Here is a 25,572-nt window from a genome sequence, read left to right as displayed (position 1 = left end):
CACACTGCAATACCACTTACAATGCATGTCCAATACATTCCTTTATTTTATGTAGTATGCTAGCGTGGATATTGGAACGTATTGTTTCAGTGGCAGCCAGGTGGTGGTGAAGAGTGTGTTTTCTACATGTACTCAGAGGACCTCCTCAGTGGTGGACTGTAAACTGACTGAGTTCATAAAAACTTCCTTAAGGTTTGGCTCTGTGAGCTTCAGCACGTAGCACAGGTAGGTGTGTGTGTCTTTATTTCACAGAACATAGTCCTCATGCATTTTGTGTGTGTGTGTGTGTGTGTGTGTGTGTGTAAGTGCACGTAGTATATGTTGAATAGGTTAATATGTGCAATAAGAGCTTGCGTGACCAACGAATCGGTCGAAGGTAGAATATTTGACAGTACCTGTCTGTTGCTACATGCACGTGGCCTGGCCAGTGTTTACACATCTGTGTTTGCAATGCAATTAGTCTAGGGCTGGGCAATACAGCCTAAAAATCATATCTTCATTTTTTTCAAACATATGGGCGATTCACAATATACACCGAGTGTACAAAACATTAAGAACACCTTTTCCCTCCCCTTCATCCTGATCGAAGTGGATTTAACAAGTGACATCAATAAGGGATCATAGCTTTCACCTGGATTCACCTGGTCAATCTATGTCATGGAAAGAGCAGGTGTTCATAAGGTTTCGTAAACTCTGTGTATAAAGGCCTCCCGCGGTCTATGGCACTGCATCACTACAGACCCGGTTTTGATCCCAGGCTGTGTCAGAGCCGGCCGTGACCTGGAGACCCATGAGGCGGCTCACAATTGGCCCTGCGTCGTCCGGGTTAGGGGAAGGTTTGGCCGGCCGGGATTTCCTTGTTCCATCGCACTGTAGCAACTCCTTGTGGCGGGCCGGGTGCCTGCAAGCTGACTCTGATCGCTAGCTGGTCTTCCGCAACAACAAAAAACTCGCAAATAATGTAATCATTTTATCAAAGTGGTTTAAAACGTTTTTTTTGTTGTTGCAATAAATCACTTATCTGGCTCTCAAGTTTATGAAAATGCTCTTGTTACTAATTTAACCAAAACCATGCATAATGCACATTCACTAATAATGACCAACTTTTTGTAGTAGGCATTATAGAAAATTAGGCCTCAAACAATCTCTCAACACAAGCCCACGTGTCAGTGAGTAGCCAGCTTATCTTTAAAGTCTTGCCAACTTGGATCTATTTGCTAGCTAACAAGGTAAAACAGTTGATTTGTTATGAACACACCCGTCCGTCCATCTCCAACTGTTTGAACAGCATACTAGCCTGTCCACTTTGTTCAGATGTTGAAATAAAGTGGCCTACCTTATTTCTCAGAACGAGTTGCCAATTCCTTATATAATAGTTTCTTATCCTCATGCATATTTATAAAACAGACTAGGCAGATGGTATAACAGTCTGTGGCTAAAATGCTGCTCGCGGTACCCGCGTGAGACAGAAACTGAGCATTCATTTTCCAGAATCAGAATCAATTGACACTCCCGTTTTAGTAGGGTCTGCTTTTCAAGCAATTAGAGGAGTTGTCGTCTATTATAGAAAATAGTGTCTCAATGTGTTTGTGTCCATATGACTGATTCTGTGTGACAAAACCTCAAATGCAAATAGCCAGTGGAGGATCACAAATGCAAATAGCCTTGTTGTCAGAGGAGCTTTCATCTTTGTTGTTGTGAGGGGCTTGGTGTGTAAATGGTAAGGCGCACGGTCACAGCAGAAGGAGTGAAGGAGACAAGACCAAAAAGACAACGTGAACAAGCGGACATTAGCGTTCATAAAAATGAGAAGAAAAAAAAAAAAACACTTGATCATTTCCAATATCGCGCTTAAAACAAACTAATGATTTTGATATATTGCCCAGCGCTACATGAGTCAATCGTAACGTGGTATGTAGGCAGTGGCACATCACCTATGTGAATTCTGGTGGTGCTGCTTTTTGACTGCAACACCAGTGTTACACTAATGCAGACATCCTGATGTTATACTATGGAAATTGTGTTCACATAGCTAGGGCTTCCTGGCCCAAAGTCAGAGCAGGTCCACTGAGGCCATGGCCCAGTGATTCCCAGGAGCCGGGCTGTTTTTGACCCAGTGAGTCCCAGGAGCAGGGCTGTTTTTGACCCAGTGAGTCCCAGGAGCCGGGCTGGTTTTGACCCAGTGAGTCCCAGGAGCCGGGCTGGTTTTGAAGTGAGTCAGGAGCCGGGCTGAGTGAGCAGCAGAGCCAGGAGCGGGCTGTTTTTGGCCCAGTGAGTCCCAGGAGCCGGGCTGGTTTTGACCCAGTGAGTCCCAGGAGCCGGGCTGTTTTTGACCCAGTGAGTCCCAGGAGCCGGGCTGGTTTTGACCCAGTGAGTCCCAGGAGCCGGGCTGGTTTTGACCCAGTGAGTCCCAGGAGCCGGGCTGTTTTTGACCCAGTGAGTCCCAGGAGCCGGGCTGTTTTTGACCCAGTGAGTCCCAGGAGCCGGGCTGTTTTTGACCCAGTGAGTCCCAGGAGCCGGGCTGTTTTTGACCCAGTGAGTCCCAGGAGCCGGGCTGTTTTTGACCCAGTGAGTCCCAGGAGCCGGGCTGTTTTTGACCCAGTGAGTCCCAGGAGCCGGGCTGTTTTTGACCCAGTGAGTCCCAGGAGCCGGGCTGTTTTTGACCCAGTGAGTCCCAGGTGCCGGGCTGTTTTTGACCCAGTGAGTCCCAGGAGCCGGGCTGTTTTTGACCCAGTGAGTCCCAGGAGCCGGGCTGTTTTTGACCCAGTGAGTCCCAGGAGCCGGGCTGTTTTTGACCCAGTGAGTCCCAGGAGCAGGGCTGTTTTTGACCCAGTGAGTCCCAGGAGCAGGGCTGTTTTTGGCCCAGTGAGTCCCAGGAGCAGGGCTGTTTTTGACCCAGTGAGTCCCAGGAGCAGGGCTGTTTTTGGCCCAGTGAGTCCCAGGAGCCGGGCTGTTTTTGGCCCAGTGAGTCCCAGGAGCCGGGCTGGTTTTGACCCAGTGAGTCCCAGGAGCAGGGCTGTTTTTGGCAAAACACCATGGTAATCTGGAGGTGGAAACACAAAAGTCTGAGGATTTTTAGTAAAACGCCAGGGTAAATCTTCAGTGGAACTGGAGTCACTGGGCCCAGTAGTAACATTTACCCTCCATACAAACCCCCTTTGCTGTTATAAATAAATTAACACCACAACAAACTTACAGTAACCTAAAATGACCTTTAAATAATAATAATAATAATAATAATAATAATGTTTCACAAAAAACTACAGTTACCATAACAGATAGAGTCAGGTACACACCCTGGCAGAGTGATTCCTCTGTCACTAGGTTGAGCTATGTAATCAGCCTTGGGCAGTGATTGGTGTGGATATAGTAACATTTTAAATCAAAATTGTATTTGTCACATGCTTCATAAACAACAGGTGTAGACTAACAGTGAAATGCTTACTTACGGGCCCTTCCCAACAATGCAGAGAAACAAGAGAAATAGTGGAAAAATAGTAACAGAAGGAATAAAGCCACAATCTGCAATATAAAAAAAAGTTTTTAAAAAAAACACTGAATAAATACACAATGAGTAATGTTAACTTGGCTATATAGTGGAAATAAGAGTGCCGGTTTATGGCACTGAGTACAAAGCCAGGCTGCAGGACATCCTGCATCTGGTAAAGGTGATATTACCAAGCAGAGCTGAGGGAAGGAGTCTGCCTTAATTAAGGCACACACACAACGCTAGTGTTTGCCGGCCGAGAGTACTTAGCACCTCTGAAGAAAGTGGCGGCTGTATTTTGCAAAATGTACAAAAATGGCAGCAGTCAGATGCCCAGATGGGTGGTCCCTAAAACACACAGTGTAGTCAGCAAGCAAACAAACAGCCCACCATAATTCAGTGCAATGTGTTTTTTTAAGCACTTTTCAGACAGCTAGCAGAATGTCGCTTAGTAGCTAGCTGGCTACAGCAGGCCAGTGTTTAGGCTACTGAGGTGCTACCTAGCTAGCCAACCTAACATACTGTATAGCTAAGAGAAATATCATCAGCTAGCTAACGTCATTTTAGCTTGTTATCTTGATGTATTTATCATTGTAAATTAAAAACACATGCTCCAAATGCATGTGTAGATAACAGGCATGGAGGAGGGTGAACGGATTTGCCTCTCCAGCTGTCAGAAAAAGGAGAGTAGTCTACTAGCTAGTTAGATAGGGGAGGTAACTTTAGGGGAGGACAGTAATTTCCCCTAGAGGGGAACATTATGAAGACCGACAGAGTCAATAGCAACCACAACATGCTGCTGAGGGGAGAACGGAGCAAATGGAATGGCAAACACCTGCAAACTGTGTGTTTGATGTATTTGATACCATTCCACCTATTCCGCTCCAGTCATTACCACAAGCCCGTCCTCCCCAGTTAAGGTTCCACCAACCTCCTGTGATAGCAACTTAATAGTCAGGGCTGTCAGCCATAGGCCCACAGTATGATGCCATTAGTGGCATTATGGGCATGTGCAATGCGCCCTTGTCATTGTACATCTGAAGCAGAGAATAGCTAAACTCACATTGTTAAGCTGACTATATGTTGACAATTTAAAATGACTGGGGCTCCCCCAAAATTCTCCTGCCGACACCGTGTCTGTTGGAAAATGCACTGTTAGTCAGTAGCACACATTCCTACACTTACACCGTCAGTGTACCCGAGTCATCCGACCCATCCCTCCCAGTGTCTCTCCTCCTCCTTTCCATCATACCCTCCATCTTATTCTTTCCTTCCCCCACTCTCCCTCAGCCTATCAGAGACTCCTAACAAACAGAGGAGAGCTCAGATCCATGTGATGAATTGTCAGCGGCTGTGTGCTCAGTCCGTCATCTGGCGATCTGGAAAGGGATACTCAAGCCGACTTTCCATGACTCCCAGAGTGCTGATGGGGGAATACTAAAGTCTCACTCCGGTTCCAACATTCCCAGGATCCATTCCAGGATCCTTGATTTCCAAGATATTTAGGTTGCCGAGTCAGCGAAACATAACAGGCTCTTAGGATTTCCTTTAATACATGGCATGGAGGACAACACACACATGGGCATTTAGGGATGCTTAGAGTGTTTCAGAGGAATTGCTAATGGATCACTCTGCTGCTGGCTCTGTCTCTGTGGGATATCACCGCTTTTAAACACTTTACAACAGTCAAGTCATTGGCTCCTTCACTTCTACCTAAAAAAAAAAAATACAGACAAAACCCCCCCCCAAAAAACAGGCCTTTTCACTTTAGTATTGCATAGAGAATCATGGAAGAGCATGCATGCACACACCCACTGCACAAAAACAAACCACTGCTCAAATAAACATGGTTGTCATAACAGTAGTCTCTGTGTACGGGACAACAGAGCCTAGAAACCTGCAATGTAATGAAGACTACCATGACAATATAAACTACTGTTCAAAAGTTTGGGGTCACTTAAAAATGTCCTTGTTTTTGAAAGAAAAGCACATTTTTTGGCCATTAAAATAAATAATAAAATATCAAATTGATCAGCAATACAGTGTAGACATTGTTAATGTTGTAAATGACTATTGTAGCTGGAAATGGCTGATTTTAAATGGAATATCTACGTAGGCGTACAGAGGCCCATTATCAGCAACCATCACTCCTGTGTTCCAGTTGCACATTGTGTTAGCTAATCCAAGTTGATCATTTTAAAAAGGCTAATTGATCATTAGAAAACCCTTTTGCAATTATGTTACCACAGCTGAATACTGCTGTGATGATTAAAGAAGCAATAAAACTGGCCTTCTTTAGACTAGTTGAGTATCTGGAGCATCAGCATTTGTGGGTTCGATTACAGGCTCAAAATGGCCAGAAACAAAGAATGTTTCCTCTGAAACTTGTCAGTCTATTCTTGTTGAGAAATGAAGGCTATTCCATCTGAGAAATTGCCAAGAAACTGAAGATCTCGTACAACGCTGTGTACTACTCCCTTCACAGAACAGCGCAAATTGGCTCTAACCAGAATAGAAAGAAGAGTGTAGACATTAACAATGTCTACACTGTCTTTCTGATCAATTTGATGTTATTTTAATGCACCAAAAAAATTGTTTTTCTTTCAAAAACTAAGACATTTCTACGTGATCACAAACTTTTGAACGCTAGTGTTCATAACCAGGAAACAGAATAGGCAGGCAACTGTCTGCAAGTGCAAAACATTCAAAGGGACCTTGTCCCTATAAAGGTCTGTGCTACAGAGGTGTACCAGGCTTGGCCAGCACAGGGTGGCACCGGGTACTAGAGCAACCCATGACCCACCGGTCAGCTCTGGCTGGCACACCCCGTGGCCTGGGGAATGCACCCACCAACCATATGACCAGCTGGCATCAGGACGGGCAAAACAGAGTGGGCACTGGGTTGGCATCCAGTCAGTAAACAGGTCAAACAGACTCAATGACATGGTCAGATAAATGATTAAACATTACTGTTTGCCTTAGTGACAATCAGCAGTTGAAACAAAGTGTTTTGGTAAAAAGTCGCGGCATGGGGCTGAAGGAATGTAACCGCTCTCAAATTCATAGACAGAGAAATGGATGCAAGGACTGACCATCTGTGATATCAAAATTATAGTTACAACCATGTTGATGCTATATAGTGTTTACAAACATTGGCGTAAAACAAGCTTATATTTGGGGTTCTGATGGGGTACAATAGTTTAACTTAGCTTATGAGGCTTTTATAAGTTATATTCTTCAAGAATTAACGGGACATAATATATCATAAATTTTTGAATCAAAGAATGGATGCAGCAACTGCAGATTACCCCTTTAAAGTGGCTGTTGCTATTGGTTTTGGTGTTTACCTATGACTTTGCAACTGTTAGGCACATTCTCAAAACCTACATTTTGTGAGCGGTAGCACAAGCAGGAGGCCTTGCATAATCCTTAGTTAATTCTCCCTGTAGGTCAAAGTTGAGCCATTTAGAGTATGTTTAACGGGAAAAGAACAGGCCCTAGGCCTTAGGCCCTATCAACATTTACAGTAGAGGGTGTTACCTGCAAACACAAACAAAAATATTATGAATCATAGCTACAGTTCTGGAGTTAGCAGCAGCATGTCAAAATTAAAGTTAGGCCTATATCTGGTGAACTTTTAACACACAGATATTTGCATGAGTGAGGTTTGCAGGCCATTGATCAGTAGGTCCCCCCTGCGAGAGGCCCAGTGACACACTAAGTGTGACATGGTGGAGGTGAAGTGAAACTATGAGCAGGTGATGCTTATTTTGGTCAATTGTCACAAGGTGAGAAAGTTAGCAGATGTTTGGTGTTGACCGGGTGGTTCTGCTCTTCCAGAGAAGAGGAAATGTCTCCCCTAGCATCAGGTATAAGGAGCCACTAGACAACTGACGTGTTGGTAGCAGCCCTGACCATTGTTCTAAGTTCTTTAGACCTCACCCTTACAGAGACCATAGTAACCGGAGTTCTCAATCCTGGTCCTAACTCCAGGGGACCCACAGGGACTGTGCAGGATTTTGTTCCAGCATTGCACTGACACACCTGATTCCACTAATCATAAAAGCCCAGTTGATTCATTGAATCAGGTAGTTACAGGCAGAAACTCTCAAAACTGGGCTCTTGGGCCTAAATTAGATACAGTGAGAGACCCTGATTGTCTTGGCTCAGGCACAACTATGTGAGCTTATCATCAGTGAAACCTCAGCAGAGTGAGTCTGGGCCAACGTGGACAGTCAGGTAGACTAGACTATAGCTGTCTCCTGGGAGATGAAGTAACAGAGTCTGATGTAAGAGCAGGGTTTCCTTGCAGAGCATTCAGACTGGAGCGTGACTGGAATGTGAACTGAGCCAGGCAGCGTGAGGGATTGTCAGACACACTACTATCAGCGGGACCTGCTGTTGGGTAAAAACTACTGGAGATGGAGAAAGAGAGGAAAGGGGTAGAAAAGGTGGAGAAAGGTGAGAGGTAAGAAACCGGTGACGCAGGGTCAGAGTTGAAGTGGGGGAGGGGTCCTATGCTGACAACTTGCTGAGATTGGGGCCTTAGATCAGGGTTTCCCCAAACTCGGTCCTGCGTCTTGTAGACTGAAAATGATCATATGGTCTTGGATGGACAGTCAAGGGTATTACTGCACCATAGGAGCTAGGAACATAACCATTTCGCTACACCCACAATAACATCTACAAAATGTGTGAAACAAAGTAGATTTGAAGGCAGGCTGATAACAGCCCTGTGTGTGTGTGGTGTGTTCTTGGCATCAGAACAGACCACAACCACAGCTTCTCGCTTTCGTCTCCAAACCACCATGACATGACAGCTGGTTACCATGGTTACTGCAACTCACAGGATAAATTAGCACACTGTGTGTGTGTCTGCATGGTGACGAGGGGAGCTGCTCTGGGGCCTGCCATCACATCACTTATCCTTAGCAAATAGGTCATTATCTTGATCTATTCTTCATAGTTTCAACATGACCAAGTATGTTAATACCTGATAAAAAAAAAAAGACGGCAGGACACTAACAAGGTTAGCGTGCCATGGTTACTGCACTGTGCAGCGCTGCATTTTTCAGGCTCCTGAGGCCAAACCACACATGGCCAGAGAAGTGGATCCATTACAGGCCCGATGCACAACACACTCTTTCTCCCTCGCACACAGTATACAGGCAATAAACCTACTCAACAACACAAAATTATATCATTTTCAAGCCCATCACCACACCCACTCTGACACAGTCCTCTCTCTATGCGTGCGAGCCAGCGAGCCACACACACAGCGAGCGGTGTAATATGAATGAGGGTGCGGGTGAGTCACTCGCTCTGATTAAAAGCATCAGTGCAGGCCCAGACCCAGGCCTCTAACTTGGCTCAGACACGGTGGGATGCACAATGTGACTGGTCACTGGAGAGTATGGCAATAAATAAATCAATAGGATCCAAATATCGCTAACTTGTCATTTTCTGAATTGGAAATAAAAGACACCAGGGGGAAAAAAAAAAAAAATCACTATGTAAAGAAAGATGAACCCAATCCATTTTAAAGTGATCTCCAGTAGCAACCAACACTGGCTTACAGGCAGACCAGAAGGGGGAAACCGCCGTCGCCATGGTGACCGTGAGGGTCATTTTCTTTGTGCAAAAATTACAAATTATAAAAAACAAATAAAAACACAATTTTTTTTAAACTCTTCAACAAACTCACATCCTTCCTGCTAAACGCACGCACACACACACACACACAAACAAAAATGCAGGCTTTCAAGGAGAGGAAATACTCTATTCTGAGAGAGAGGTTGTGTCCCAAATGGCACCCTATGTAGGCTACCCAAAATGGACGTCCTGGTCAAAAAGGAGTGCATTACATAGAGAATATGGTACCATTCAGACAAGAGAGATGTGACCAACAAGTCTACGCATTAACTTTTCCCTTTTTGTTTTGCAGCAAAACAGTCAAGGTCACTATTCGCCTCCAAATATGGTCAACTGATAAACATAACCCACTTCCTTTGCAGTCGTTTGCGCTTGTCTCGGAGGTCTATCTTCTGTTTCCTTCTCCTCCACTACTTTCTGGCCATGACCACACCCACCCACCCCACGGGTGAACTTTCCAGTGAAAGTTATCACTATGAAATCAGTTTAATATTAGAAAAACAGTCTGACATCTACGTGCCTGTTCTATATCAGACTTCTCCATTTGAGCCCCTGTCTTTTCTACATTACCGATATGCATATACAGCATCTACCCACCCTGTCTCAAAGCCCTTAGTGCCCTGGTCTAGAAAGAGTGTTTTGGCTTTCACTTATCTTGGACGGGGTCAGGTTTTAATAAGGGGTCAAGGAGAACAGATCTTGCAACAGTTCATAAGCGTCACATTCATTGTGGAGCATGGACACACACACACACACACACACACACACACACTGCACTACTCACACTCTTGGCCAGGTAGCACACAGTCTGTTAGGTGACAAACTACTAAACTAGAGTTGCCAACATATCACATTCACAGCTGTATGTATACAGACTAGGGGGAAAGGATCCAAATATCTCCAACTTTAATCAGTGACACTCTTCAGCATGTTAGCACAATGCTATGCTAATAGAATAGCCTACAGTTTAGAGGCTGTAGTGGACAATGACTTCCAGAGCAGGGATCATCAACAAGGCTAGGGCGGTATACCGTATATAGATACACTATACCGAGGTATTTTGAAAAAGTGACGAGGGTTTTTCAATATCTCTTTGAAGTTTAATACATTTGGATATTTGTTGATGCGGTCTTGTTTAACAGAGAACAGAGTGGCTATGAGGAGAGCTGTTACACAGGGCATTGACCATGGAGATTGACCCCAACAACAGAAGGCCTATGGCTTACTGACCATGCAGTAGTCTCCCAATGATCTCGTTTGATTGGGACAGGGGTGGGTGGCTGAGGAAATTAAAACAATAGATTTTCAGCAATCAAACTTATCAAAACCCTCTCCCAACACTTCACTTAGAGCAAATAAACTGTGGGATAGAAGATTCACTCACTAGGGTTGGGAATTGCCAGGGATCTCATGACACGATATTATCACTATATAGGTGCCGATACGATATGGATTGCAATTCTCCCGATTCCATTGTATTAAGATCTACGATGTGAAGTCGTTTGTGGTGACCACGGGCACGATATGGCGCCCATAACAATATTGCGACATGTTAAATGTTTTCCTCCATCACTATCGCTTCCCCTATGCCCCTCTTCCCCTTAACCAGCTCCCCAGGTACTAGTGTCTACCTCCCATGGCCCTCCTAGTAGCTATCCCATCTAAAAAGTATCGTCCTAAGCCCACACCATCCAACACACCCAGAAGGTTGGAGTCTATCTCCAAGGTGTCAAAACATCACGCTGTTACATTTGCTCTTCCGCTGGCCGACACAGGAAAGAGGCAGTGGGTGATATAGCCACAGAGTTTCTAAACCCAGAGGCGCAACAACGCGAGACTTCCGGGAACGCTTGCGAAACAGACCAAGCCGGGATTTGGGAAGTCAATGAGAGAAGTGAAAAATTATTTGTTAGTAGTCAATTGTCTCGAAATCTAAAAAGGCACAATATAGATGAAAAGATTTGGCATGGGTCCCAAGATCCTCTAAAGGTTCTACAGCTGCACCATCGAGAACATCCTGACTGGTTGCATCACCACCTGGTATGGCAACTGCTCTGCATCTGACCGTAAGGCACTAGAGGGTAGTGCAAACGGCCCAGCACATCCCTGGGGCCAAGCTTCCTGCCATCCAGGACCTATATAATAGGCGATGTCAGAGGAAAGCCCATAAAATTGTCAGAGACTCTAGTCACCCAAGTCTAGGACCAAAAGGGTCCTCAACAGCTTCTACACCCAAGCCATTAGACTGCTGAACAATTAGTAAAATCGCCACCGGACAATTTACATTGACACACCCTCCCTTTTGTACACTGCTGCTACTCGCCGTTTGTTATCTATGCGTAGTCACTTCACCCCAACCTACATGTACAAATTACCTCAACTAACCTGTACCTCCGCACACTGACTCGGTACCCCCCTGTATATAGCATCGTTATTGTTGTTCTTATGTTACTTTTTATTATAGTCAACTTGGTAAATATTTTCTTAACTCTTCTTGAACTGCACTGTTGGTTATGGGCTTGTAAGTAAGCATTTCACTGTAAAGTCCACACTTGTTGTATTCGGCGCATGTGACAAAAAGTTTGATTTGATTCAAGCCCATGTTTAAAAATGTCACTTCAGTCTCATTTAAACACCAGATTTACTTAAAAAGGCACATCTCAATAGGTGGTCCAGGTAAGTCATGACATAGCACAAGTGGGGGGGTGGGCCTTTCCTCTTTTGTTCCTATACTGTTCCACAATCAAGGCAGGAGGCTGATGACATCACGACTTCCATCAGACCAACTCATTGAATGCCCTACTCCATGAACTTTTGCTCAAAACATATTTTTGTACCCTTTACTGTGTGTACATCACTATATTTAGAATTGGGGTATTGCTTTTCAACAGTAAAAAAATTTAAAAAATGTTTTATTTATTATTATTTTTAAATCGCTGTAGGATGCCTATCAAAATCACACTAATAGAAAAACCACAGAATGTGATGGTTTAAGTCCAACAGGAGACCACTTGGTCTGAAAAATCTGAGAAATGTTGATTTTTAGGTGTAATTACACTTTAATTCAAGTGTGCACCTAGCAAGAGGCTGTTCAGCTACGTTTTTGTAACACACATTGGATGGTAGAGTTTGCAAACCAAATACCCACTGGATTGATGAAAATGATCATGATATTTTGCCAGTTAAGCATAGGCTACTTTGTAGTTAATATTTAATTGAGAAGTTTTTTTGGGAAAGCCTTTCCATCTACCAGAAGACAGTTTTCATTAGCATCATCGCCAACGGCTACAGAAAGTGGTACACCCATACACAGACAGCGGCATTCTCGTTGCCCCTTCAAAATGTTGAAGGAAATACAAATCACTGATGAATTCTGTTCATGTCTTATGATAAACTTGGGCAAAATAAATGTTCAATACACATTGTTAAATTCCAATTTAACACCAGAATTCCATGAGGGCCCTAATCATCATGAGGCCCTCCACTACCTAATGATGTCAGTTAAGAACAAATTCATATTTACAATGACAGCCTACCTCAGCCAAACCCTAACGACGCTGGGCCAATTGTGCACCGTCCTATGGGACTCCCAATCACGGCCGGTTGTGATACAGCCTGGAATTGAAACAGAGTCTGGAGTGACGCCTCTATCACTGAGATGCAGTGCCTTAGACCGCTCCGCCACTCGGGAGCCTAAATCACTATTGCCCGTAGGACTCACACCGGTAGCCATGAAATGCTTTGAATGGATGGTCATGGCTCCCAATACCATCATCTCCAATTCGCATACCAACCCATCCAGGACCTCTATAACAGGCAGTATCAGAGGAAGGCCTTAAAAATTGTCAGACTCCAGCCACCCAAGTCAGACTGTCTAGGACCAAAAGGCTCCTGATCAGCTTCTACCCCCAAGCCATAAGACTGCTGAACAGTTAATCAAATGGCTTCCCAGACTATTTGCATTGACCCCCCTTTTTTCTGCACTGACTCTCTTGCACTGGCTCTAAGCACACTCACTGGACTACACACACACACACACACACACACACACACACAGCTACTCAGTTTATTATGTAGCCTGATTGCCTAGTCCCTTTTACCCCTACCTACATGTACATATTACCTCAGCTACCTGGTACCCCTGCACCAGTGCTCCTTGTATATAGCCTCGTTATTGTGATTTCATTGTGTTACTATTTCCTTTTTTTATTTAGCTAATTGTTCTTTTTAACTGTGCATTGTTGGGAAAGGGCTCTTAAGTAAGCATTAGCTGATACCTATTGTATTCGGCGCATGTGACAAATAAACTTACATTCTGACTCCGCATAGCTGGCTATGTGAAACGTGAAAGAAAATGAATGTGCCAGAAAACAATAATTTGGCTAAGTGGGTTTCGACTCATCGTTACCACTTACATTACATGGGGACGTGCAAATTCACGAGCATCATGCTCTCTCCCTCTGTGTGAAGAAACTTGACTGCAACCAAACAACGCACACAAATTGTACCGGGAGGCAGGACAGAAAACAGACAGCGTTTCCCTGTCATAGCTCGCTTTGTGACTGACAGGCACCTATCCCATCAATAGATCACTAGAAGATGCATACATTTCATTGTAGCAGGAGATGGCTTGACGGACTAGCCAATTGAAACTTAAATGAAAGTAGCCTACTAATACAAAGACAACAGTAAACAGGTCGTCCCCCACGAATGATGCAGCGGCCCCCTTTGGAGCAATCATAGATATTCGTCATTTACCAAATTACTAAGGCAAGTCGCATCATTCATTAGGTACTAGTCTAGAAAATATTGCGTCGAGAGACCTTTGTCCATAGATGCCACATATCAAGTTTGGTGCAGATCGGTCATTAGGTGCAAGAAGAGTAGCGTTGTGTTTTTCAAGAAATTCTAAACCGTAAATGGCCATGGAGATAAATGTGTTCCTTGTGAGGAGAGGGACATATGGACCAAATTTCATGACTTTAGGTCCAACAGGGTGATGGGCGTGACCTTTCAAAGTTGGTATTTTCAATCTTGTTATAGCGCCACCATCTGGCCAATTAGAAATACGGCATTTACAAAATGACACTATGGCAAGACGCATCATTCACCAAGTTTTGTCAAAATCGGGTCAGCGCTGTCACCAGTCACGTGTGACTAACGTACGGACGAACACACTAACGGATGGAGACAAATCCGCAGTCCCCTCCCCAATTCATCGTGGGCGACAATGAAGTGGAAAAAGTAGCCGGCTGAAAATGCGTCTGTAAATGGCTGATTAGCCGACGGCCGGCGGTAATAGAAAACGCTGCCTAGTAGACAGACAGGTACAGAGACACAGAGAAAAGAGCCAGTGGACCACACTTTGAGGAACACAGTACATTTGCATATATTAACAAACAATCTTATCTGGAGTGACCTACAAGGACAGGTGCATACAAAAAAACAGCCGGGTGGGCAGGGTGAACACCACACAGTAATAATCTGGAACCCAGAAATCAAACAGCTTTCCCTGGGAGAGGGGTTGACAACTGTAAACAAAAAAAAAAAATTTAATCTTCCATTCACCAGAGATGAATAACCATCCAATCAGGAGCAACTTTGTCCGGCCCAGGACCAATCAGCATTGCTTCCTGTCCCTTTCAACCAATCAGATGCTGTGTGCGGGATTAGGCGAAACACAGTGGGACACCAGATTATAATTCCTTTCTTTGATGGCGATGATGAAGGGGAGGTGGTCTTGATCATAGATAATCTAGTCCCACCACTGATATACCCTGGGGGGATTGGAACAATTACACCTCTAACCCCAGGCTGACTGGGAACAGGATTGCCCCAGTCCTGCCCTGAGGGGGTAACAGCAGGAGGAGAAGGGTGAGGCTGATAAATTCTCAAAATTCCATGGAAGACCATCAAAGCAAAGCAGGGCTGGGAATTGCCAGGGACCTCACGATAGAATATTATCACGATAGTTAGGTGCCAATACAATATGTATTGCAATTCTCACGATTGGCTCCCTAATTAAAAAGATTTTAGTACAAGCCACGAACGAAAAATACTAGAGTATTGGTGCAGGTACAGCCTACTATCGCAAAAATTATATTTGCAAAACAATAAGACGTATCGTCAAATAATATCCCAATATGTAACTGTATAAATTTTTATCCCCATCACTAGCTTCTAGAAGTGGGTCACTGAGGGCAGGCTGCAGGGCCCTGAGGCACTCGTCTGCCTCCTGAATAAGGAGCATTCATTACAGCAGACAGACGGCGATGAAACAGCCACACGCACACACAGCCCCGGGCTGGGGCAGGGACATAAACAAAAGTCCCTCACTATAAGAGCAGTAGGCTTACATCCAGGTCAGAGCAGGGACCAGAGAGTCACTTTACATCATGTCTGCAGGGATAGAAGTATCCTGCACAAGCCCTGAGAGAGACCAGACCAGCCAGTATTCAGTGTAGCTCCACACGGAGACAAGCAGTGTCTGTTTACAGCCTAACAGACAGGGAGACGGTAACGTTACCAAGATACCATGGCATGACGAGTCCCATGGTAGGGACATTCCGACACACACACACAGCTCTGTCCCCCTTCCAGCAGCACCCCCGTCCCCTTTGAAAGACAGATTGTGAGGTCTATTTCTGGAGGTCCTGTGTGGCTGCAGCCTGGCCTGCTCTAGAACCAGGGAGGAAGTGGTAGCCCACAGATCGAGAAGAGAGGAGTGCTGGCAAGCTCTCTCTCTCGCCTTCTCCCTCGCTCGTGTCCTTTTCCACTGCATTGGTTGTTGTGGTGTTTCAGTCTCACTCTGGCGGTCTCCAAATGTAAAGCTTATTCAAATTGTCCAGCAAAACGTAGGCATATCTATGCACCTAACCTAAAGAAGCAGTGGGTGAATCTCCTGGCTGTCAATGACAAGAATGCTGCTCACTTGTAGCTGATGAGTATTTCGTATTATAATGAATTGGACACAATATTACAGTAGGTGGCATTCTTCATGCTTCTCTCCTCTATACAGATCTGTTTACCTCTAGCTCTTGTAAAGGGAGCGGAGGCACAGTGCTAAGCTCTGGTCCAGGCTCTCGCACGGTGCCAGAGCTGTCACTCCTGGGTGAAAAACAACTGCTGTGCATTCTGTCTAGTCCCCCACTGCTGCATACGCAAACAGTAACACTCCTCCAGCTGCCTGGGAGGGAGGTAGAAAAGGGGTCAGAACGGAGAGCAGCGTGTGTTGCGGCTGATCATGGAATGAGGCCCCTGGCTTCTACAAAATTAACGACAACTCCCCACCCACATGAGAACACACACACACACACCCCCACCCCCCTTCTCCCAGTTTTCATAGAACACAAACACACAGAGGGACAATCTGGATTCTCGCTCTAAACACGTCTCCCAAGGGTCCGCTCTCCTATTTCCTGTTTGGGCCGGGAGCACCGCGAACGGAGCATCCGATTCGCCGCAGTGTTCTCAGCCCAAAAGGGGACGGCTGTCAAAACAGAGCTACACAAGAAACCCCAGTCGGGCTGACCACACCCTGAACACAGACCGGCCATCTTGGCTCCCCATGTGAAGTCTATCTGATCGATGAGAGTTTGGGTTGAGCACAATTAATTATCAATTAACCTGACACCTTAGTGACTAATAGAGTGTGTGAATGGGAGCTGCAGGAAGCGGTCATCAAGGCAGGGGCGTGTCCTACAACCACAACATTGACTGCAAACAGTACAGTAGCAAAACCTGCCCCACGGGGAGCAGAGAGGTTTTGTTCCTCTGGATATCCTCTTCAAATAATTCAACTGATGAATGTTTTACATTGTCGACTCTAATTCTAAGGGTGGTCACATACAATTAAAGGATGGGTGAATGCAGGTAAAAGCTTTTCTCCATCACTGAATGTTATGTTGATGATGTAATCACCCAGGAAGCATCTTCTCTAGAAATACAGTGATGTTTTAACAACTCAAGTCTGTGGAAGCAACTTACAAACACAGATGAGCTCGCACACCCAAACTGTCAGTCAGCAGTTGTGAAACATTCCAGGTCTGTGTGTGTGTGTGTGTGTGTCAGTCAAAACACAGATGAAGCAACACCTCCACACCTGTGCTTTCAGGACATCGCAGGACAGGTAGGCTACAGGTCTGTCAAAATGTTAGGGAGCACCAAGCTCTCTCTGGCATGTGAGAATTATGTCAGAAGACAATGTCATTGCCCCTGGGAACATGCATTAGCCTAACGGTATAAAGAGTATCAAATTGGAGTATCGATCTGATTGCAGAAGAGTGAGTATCCACTTTAGGTAATGAGTATGGAGTCAGTGTTCAGAAACAGGGGGTAAGACTAAAATATGCTTGTGTTGTTGAAAAGTAAAATGCATACTTTAAAGAATAAGATGTCAGATGCATGTGTTGCAGCAAGTGATTTACTATGCATGTATTTATTATGCATTGGGCTGCTGTAAAAGGGTTTCAACTACAGACAAATCATCATCCCTGAGTCTTGTTTTTTTATTGGGTACAGAGGCCTCGTTTCTCCTTGATCACCTCAGCGCTTGGGGGTTTTAATGTCTGCTTCCCAGATGCTTTACAGGCCTAGTCTGCATTCAGCAGCAAGAACAGCAGGGTAGATACAGGAAGGAGAGACATTCTGCAGTGTGCAACGTCCACATTATAACATCCTGCCGCTGAACCTTGCAGAGATTGGCCCCCTTCAAAACAGACATGCATTAAAATGTGTGCAAAGAAAAACAAAATGTTCATTGTCCAACCTCAACTTTCCAACCAAGAAATAAGTACATAAGCCAGATCTTGCTTGATTTTAGAAGCTGAGGACTTGTCATGCTACGATGTTTCTGCATGCTCCATCTAAATAAGTCATCAACAGAGTCCATTCTATAAATAAAAGACGTTACAAGTTCCCAACTAGCTTAATATATTCATCGGATAAGGCGGCTTTAATATTTAATGGTGAACAGGCCATTATACCGCACGGATCTATGCCACCGCACAAACCGGGGGGAGCGTCAGATAACCGTCCCAAACACTCAGCGTCCGCAACAACACAACAGGAAGAAAACTGAGCATCTACTGGGCTCCGTTCCGGCCGCTCTGGTTCAAGTGGCTTGGGGAGGGGCAAAGCCATCTAGGTTAGTCCACAAACAAAAACAGACAAAAGAAAACAACTAACAATACTTCCATTTATAAAACATACGTTAGTTGTTCACAAGCATTGGCAGTAAGAATAGTACGCTTTTATCAATCAAAGATGTGCTTTGCTTCTCAGAATGACCAGTTAGTCCTTTTAATTTCGACCTCATGTAAAAATCTCGACACGAATGTGTGACGTTTGCTTTACTAACACATTCCTGTTAGCTGGGCGAGAGGTGACAGAAAATGGTTTCGCTTTAGTTAAATAAGTTGGTTTAATAAACCCATATTAGTTAGAAATCTACTCTAACCAACGCCGCCAAACACGTCGTTAGTTAGCAAGCTAACAAGTATCCTCTACCAAGCTAATTAACTTGCAAGTTCACTTAAGTTAGTTAGTTAGCTAGATATGGCTATGAAAATTATGCATGACATAAAAGAAAATGGAACGCAGCCATTCACTCAAACTCTTTCCTCGTGGTTTGAAATGACACCAGCTAATCTCGAGAGGCCTTTGACATCCGCGATTTGTAGTTCAGTGCCCTGCCGGATAAGACACCCCACAACTGTGGGACGCCGTTTTGTCCCGTCCCGTCCCCGCCTACCTCTCCTCCGCCTGTTTACCAGGGCTGAACCGCGGCTAATACGCCAGCATTAGCTAGCTAGCATTTAGGAAAATAGCTAGCCCAAAACTCACCTCTCTTATCGAGGTCGTAACCGACCACCACGAAGTAGTCGGCGAGCCTGGCCATCTCGGAGTTCACGGAGACAGGCCTTTATTGCGGTATCCTTTCCCTTTACCGTCGATATTCCATTCACATTCTGTTGGCGAAAGACACATCACGGGCGACAGTAGCATCCTTCCTGCTGTATCCTGCCGCCATACCGTCAGTATGCCTTGCCCTGACAGCGGAGAGTAATGAGTCTGCGCACTGGGTTACAGGGAGGGGCGCATGGCAAGAATGTCCCACAACGTCCCATTAATGTAGTTGGGTGTTGATCCCTTGCAAAAAACCAAACCACTGTTGCCTAGAAATGCAGCACGTTGTTAGCTAGATGCTGACAATTATCTTACTGAAAACATGCAATATTTGCGGTAGAATGATTATGAACAATTATTGTATTTAGGATGCATCAATAACATCTTGCCTACAGGGTACACTTGGGAAACCTTATGTAATCAACCAAAGCACATCAACATATCAAATAAACACGTTAAAACAAGCCTTTGACAGCTCAAATGGGCTTTTTACAGTGAAAATTACAAAACTGTATCATAACCTTTCTGTGCACTCAACGTCAATATTTTGGTTATCTAAACTAGAGACCATATCTTCCTCATATCTGTCACAAGTGTTCCCCAGCCCGCATGTCATTGCTGAAATACTCTGGAATCAGAGTGTCTGCCAGAACTGATCAGAGAGGTGGAATGCCTGCAGGAATGCCTGCTTTCGCAGTGTGTGTGGTCAAAACAGATGGTAGCCCATATAGTTGAAATGTAATGTAGACCTATACAGAAAATAATCGGTACAACGTTGCAGTGATGTTGCAATACCGTTAAGTGATAGGGAGGTTGAAGGCAGATGACATTTATCCATCCTCTGAAACAGAGGCCCAGTTCCGTGCAGCCTGCTGTCCTTGGCTGCCGACATCCTAACACCACTGAGAAAATTCCAACACTTCCTGCACTGTGACCTTTGACCCAAAGTACCTATCGCCTCGGGATTAAAAACCAGGCATGGCTCTTAAGCATTTTTTTATAGTCGCTCTGGATAAGAGTGTCTGCTAAATGACTTAAATGTAAATGTAAATGTTTTTGTTCTGTATAGCCTTCTCTCCTTCCCCCAGACGATTGGTATCCCCCCATGACTTATAATGATAGACTGTTGCTGTGGGTGGTTGGCAAGAAAATCTATGTCAAGAAACACCCCCCATACCTTCCCCCTTCAGTGAGCACAGTGTCAACCCGATAGCATATACTGTTGATAAATCATTGTTGACAATAGAGTGATGCAATTTTCCTATGCCTGTCGTGAGTCTGGTCAAGGGGGATGGTCTATGCTTCTTACAGCTGATGGGTAACATGGCCTTGAACTTCACTTGACAAACTGCCAGTTGGCAGGAGGGAGGGAAACACACAAGATCCATCTCCTTGGCTGTCCTGGTTGAGCACTAGGCTATAAGGTAGCAATATTCACTTCCCTGTTTACTGCAGTAAATAAAGGTGTTCTAGATACAGAGAGACCTGAGAGAACGACCTAGAGTCTTCTGGCCTTAGTTACAATGGATACACTGATCATGTTCCCCCACAATGCCTTGAGAAAGACAAATCAAATCAAATAGTATTTGTCACGTGCCAAATACAACCTTATAGTGAAATGCTTACTTACAAGCCCTTAACTAACAATGCATTTAAAAAAAAAATAAGTGTTAAGAAAAAAATAGATAAGTAAACATTTAAAATTAAAGTAACAAATAATTAAAGAGCAGCAGTAAAATAACAATAGAAAGACTATATACAGGGGTACCGGTACAGAGTCAATGTGCGGGGGCACCGGTTAGTTGAGTTAATTGAGGTAATATGTACATGTAGGTAGAGTTAAAGTGACTATGCATAGATAATAAACAGAGAGTAGCAGCAGCGTAAAAGTGTGGGGGGAGGGGCAATGCAAATAGTCTGGGTAGCCATTTAAATAGCTGTTCAGGAGTCTAATGTCTTGGGGGTAGAAGTTGTTAAGAAGTCTTTTGGACCTAGACTTGGCACTCCAGTACCGCTTGTCATGTGGTAGCAGAGAGAACAGTCTATGACTAGGGTGGCTGGAGTCTTTGACAATTCTTAGGGCCTTCCTCTGACACCGCCTGGTATAGAGGTCCTGGATGGCAGGAAGCTTGGCCCTCTGCTGTGCCTTGCGGTCGGAGGCCGAGCAGTTGCCATACCAGGCCGTGATGCAACCAGTCAGGATGCTCTTGATGGTGCAGCTGTAGAGGTTTTTGAGGATCTGAAAGCCCATGCCAAATGGTCCAAATTTTCAGTCTCCTGAGGGGGAATAGGCTTTGTCGTGCCCTCTTCACGACTGTCTTGGTGTGTTTGGACCATGATAGTTTGTTGTTGATGTGGACATCAAGGAACTTGAAGCTCTCAACCTGCTCCACTACTGCCCCATCGATGAGAATGGGGGTGTGCTCGGACCTCCTTTTCCTGTAGTTCAAACTAATGAAGTCGTCCCTTGCAGCTGTTTCATCTCCATGTCCAGTTCCAGTTCCCCTCTGAAGACGACCCAGCCCAGCGCTGCTGACATTCCTGGTCCTTCTCACCGCTCATGTGTGTCTCCCCTGTTAGGCGCATCCATGCCCTGGGTAGACATAGCACAGATAGCAAGATCTCAGACTGGCATGCATACACTGTTATTATGTAGTGTGTTGATAATATTACCAAGCAAAATGAATAAGTTAATAGTGAGTTACACTTAAAAGCGCCATTAGCGTGGGAAAACTGACTTTTAAGCAGAGAGAATTGGCTACAGTATTTGTTCCTGATCTCAGTTCCTACATCGATTTCTATTGTCACACAGAGAAAAAGACACACAAACAAAGACAGAAACAGCGACAGAGAGGGTCAGCTCCTCCTGTCACTGATTCTCTGTAACTCATGACACACAGCCCACTCAGAACACAAAGAGAAGAACTGTCAGGCCGGATACGATGTGTCACCTGACTTCCTGCCAACAAACCAACAGACAGGAAGTGGGTTGAAGGCCTCTTGCAAATCATAGCTCTCGTGGGGCACCCAGCGTTCAATTGCTCATCCTCTGAGATAAAGCAAGCGTGAAAATGTCCTTAATGAGGACAAGAAGAGTAGCGATCAAAAGGTTTCACTTCCCCAAGTGTCTCAGACTGTATTGTATCTGACAATAGAAGTGAAAAGGGGAACTGTTTTATGATGTACTGGTAGTCTGGTAAAGGTAAAATCTGGTCTCTATATACTGCAGTGCTCCCACTGTGGAAGGAAGAGGGGTAGTTCAGGATGTCAATCTAACTGACGTCTATAGTGTTGCAATAATACAGAATGTTTCCTCTCAAGAAGGCAGATACCATCTAAGTACACATAAACACAATAGTAATTGAGCCTATGATGTTTATCTGCCGTGGGAATTTACTCTTTATAACATTTTAAGTAAGACCCAAATGCAGACTGTGTTGAAGTAACAATGTTTGTTATGGCAACAGGGGTAGGCAAACGACAGGTCAAGGCAGGCAGGGGTCGATAATCCAGAGTGGTGGGGCAAAGGTAGAGGACGGCAGGCAGGCTCAGGGGCAGGCAGAGTGGTCAGGCAGGCGGGCTCAGAGTCGGGACAGGCAAGGGTCAAAACCAGGAGGGCGCGAAAAGAGTGACTGGGGAAAAGCAGGAGCTGAGACAACCCGCTGGTTGACTTGACAAACAAGACGAACTGGCAACAGACAAACAGAGAACACAGGTATAAATACACAGGGGATAATGGGGAAGATGGGCAACACCTGGAGGGGGGTGAAGACAATCACAAGGACAGGTGGAACAGATCAGGGCGGGACACTCTTTGAGAAAAGAAACCAAATGCAAGTGTTGACAGACTGAGGCCTGTATAAAGAGGTCATTGGACCAGTCTGTGATTGATAGAAGAGGCCCTGACCCAGGCTGCAAGGCCCAGCCTCCTCACTACTTCCCTAGGGTCAGAGATCCACAGAGTCCCCATGGTACCCAGGTGCCTGGAGCACGCACACACCCGCAGGCAATAGGAAATGTAGCAAAGGGCTTTGTGTACAGTAAACTCAATATTCCTGCTCTGTAACTATTAATGTTTTCACTCATAACATACAGAGAAGAAGCTCCGGGGCAGATAGAGATGTCAGAGATCTCTCTCCTGAGCTCTCTGGTGCAAGAACTCTTCTGTTCATTTATTTAAAGTGAATTAAAGGTCACGTGAATTTACTGTATCTAAAAAATTCTATAAACACGTTGTATTTTGAAAATCCCTGTCCATTCAAGGTGAAACAAACTTAACCCCTGCCTATGGTCGTTGCCAGGTCTGTAAGTAAATGTATTAATGAACCAAGCATGCCGCTGAGAGAATGCATGAAGTAGATTAACTGCAGTAGGTTTAACCTTATTTTATTCTACACTGAGTATACCAAACATTAGGAACACCTTCCTAATATTGAGTTGCCCTATTACCCTCAGAACAGCCTCAATTCATCCGGGCATGGACTCTACAAGATGTCGGAAGTGTTCCACAGGGATGCTGGCCCATGTTGACTCTAATTTTTTATTTTATTTTTTATTTCACCTTTATTTAACCAGGTAGGCAAGTTGAGAACAAGTTCTCATTTACAATTGCAACCTGGCCAAGATAAAGCAAAGCAGTCTGACACATACAACAACACAGAGCTAGACATGGAGTAAAACAAACCTACAGTCAATAATATAGTAGAAAAATAAGTCTATATACAAAGTGAGCAAATGAGGTGAGATAAGGGAGGTAAAGGCAAAAAAGGCCATGGTGGCGAAGTAAGTACAATGTAGCAAGTAAAACACTGGAATGGTAGATTTGCAGTGGAAGAAAGTGCAAAGTAGAAATAGAAATAATGGGGTGCAAAGGAGAAAAATAAATATAAATAAATACAGTAGGGGAAGAGGTAGTTGTTTGGGCTAAATTATAGATGGGCCATGTACAGGTGCAGTAATCTGTGAGCTGCTCTGACAGCTGGTGTTTAAAGCTAGTGAGGGAGATAAGTGTTTCCAGTTTTAGAGATTTTTGTAGTTCGTACCAATCCTTGGCAGCAGAGAATTGGAACGAGAGGCGGCCGAAGGAGGAATTGGCTTTGGGGGTGACCAGAGAGATATACCTGCTGGAGCGCGTGCTACAGGTGGGTGCTGCTATGGTGACCAGCGAACTGAGATAAGGGGGAACTTTACCTAGCAGGGTCTTGTAGATGACCTGAAGCCAGTGGGTTTGGCGACGAGTATGAAGCGAGGGCCAGCCAACGAGAGCGTACAGGTCACAGTGGTGAGTAGTATATGGGGCTTTGGTGACAAAACGGATGGCACTGTGATAGATCATCCAATTTATTGAGTAGGGTATTGGAGGCTACTTTGTAAATGACGTCGCCGAAGTCGAGGATCGGTAGGATGGTCAGTTTTACGAGGGTATGTTTGGCAGCATGAGTGAAAGATGCTTTGTTGCAAAATAGGAAGCCAATTCTAGATTTAACTTTGGATTGGAGATGTTTGATGTGAGTCTGGAAGGAGAGTTTACAGTCTAACCAGACACCTAGGTATTTGTAGTTGTCCACATATTCTAGGTCAGAACTGTCCAGAGTAGAGATTCTGGACGGGCGGGCATGTGCAGGCAGCGATCGGTTGAAGAGCATGCATTTAGTTTTACTTGTATTTAAGAGCAGTTGGAGGCCACGGAAGAAGAGTTGTATGGCATTGAAGCTCGTCTGGAGGGTAGTTAACACAGTGTCCAAAGAAGGGCCAGAAGTATACAGAATGGTGTCGTCTGCGTAGAGGTGGATCAGAGACTCACCAGTAGCAAGAGCGACATCATTGATGTATACAGAGAAAAGAGTCGGCCCAAGAATTGAACCCTGTGGCACCCCCATAGAGACTGCCAGAGGCCCGGACAACAGGCCCTCCAATTTGACACACTGAACTCTATCAGAGAAGTAGTTGGTGAACCAGGCGAGGCAATCATTTGAGATACCAAGGCTATTGAGTCTGCCGATGAGGATGTGGTGATTGAGAGAGTCGAAAGCCTTGGCCAGGTCAATGAATACGGCTGCACATTATTGTTTCTTATCGATGGCGGTTAAGATATCGTTTAGGACCTTGAGCGTGGCTGAGGTGCACCCATGACCAGCTCTGAAACCAGATTGCATAGCGGAGAAGGTGCGGTGGGATTCAAAATGGTCGGTAATCTGTTTGTTGACTTGGCTTTCGAAGACTTTAGAAAGGCAGGGTAGGATAGATATAGGTCTGTAGCAGTTTGGGTCAAGAGTATCCCCCCTTTGAAGAGGGGGATGACCTCAGCTGCTTTCCAATCTTTGGGAATCTCAGACGACACGAAAGAGAGGTTGAACAGGCTAGTAATAGGGGTTGCAACAATAATTTTAGAAAGAAAGGGTCAGATTGTCTAGCCCGGCTGATTTGTAGGGGTCCAGATTTTGCACCTCTTTCAGAACATCAGCTGACTGGATTTGGGAGAAGGAGAAATGGGGAAGGCTTGGGCGAGTTGCTGTGGGGGGTGCAGT

The 25,572-nt window shown here is 44.9% G+C and overlaps 1 protein-coding gene across 12 annotated transcripts in view; it reads right to left on the bottom strand.

Moving 5' to 3' along the window:
* LOC106576236 (myotubularin-related protein 5) overlaps positions 1-19,219 on the bottom strand; it is a 73,606-nt gene extending 54,387 nt beyond the window's left edge. For all 12 annotated transcript variants that reach the window (XM_014153285.2, XM_014153291.2, XM_014153288.2 and 9 more), the window contains exon 1: positions 18,983-19,219. In XM_014153285.2, the coding sequence (XP_014008760.1) occupies positions 18,983-19,037 (55 nt within the window). In that variant the 5' untranslated portion in view covers positions 19,038-19,219. The remainder of the gene's footprint in view (positions 1-18,982) is intronic.
* Between the last annotated feature and the right edge of the window lie 6,353 nt (positions 19,220-25,572).

The sequence above is a fragment of the Salmo salar genome, chromosome ssa17 (genome assembly GCF_905237065.1).
Source record: "Salmo salar chromosome ssa17, Ssal_v3.1, whole genome shotgun sequence".
NCBI lineage: Eukaryota > Metazoa > Chordata > Actinopteri > Salmoniformes > Salmonidae > Salmo > Salmo salar.
Note: the sequence above shows the minus strand (reverse complement) of the source record. Positions and strands in the feature narration are given on the sequence as shown.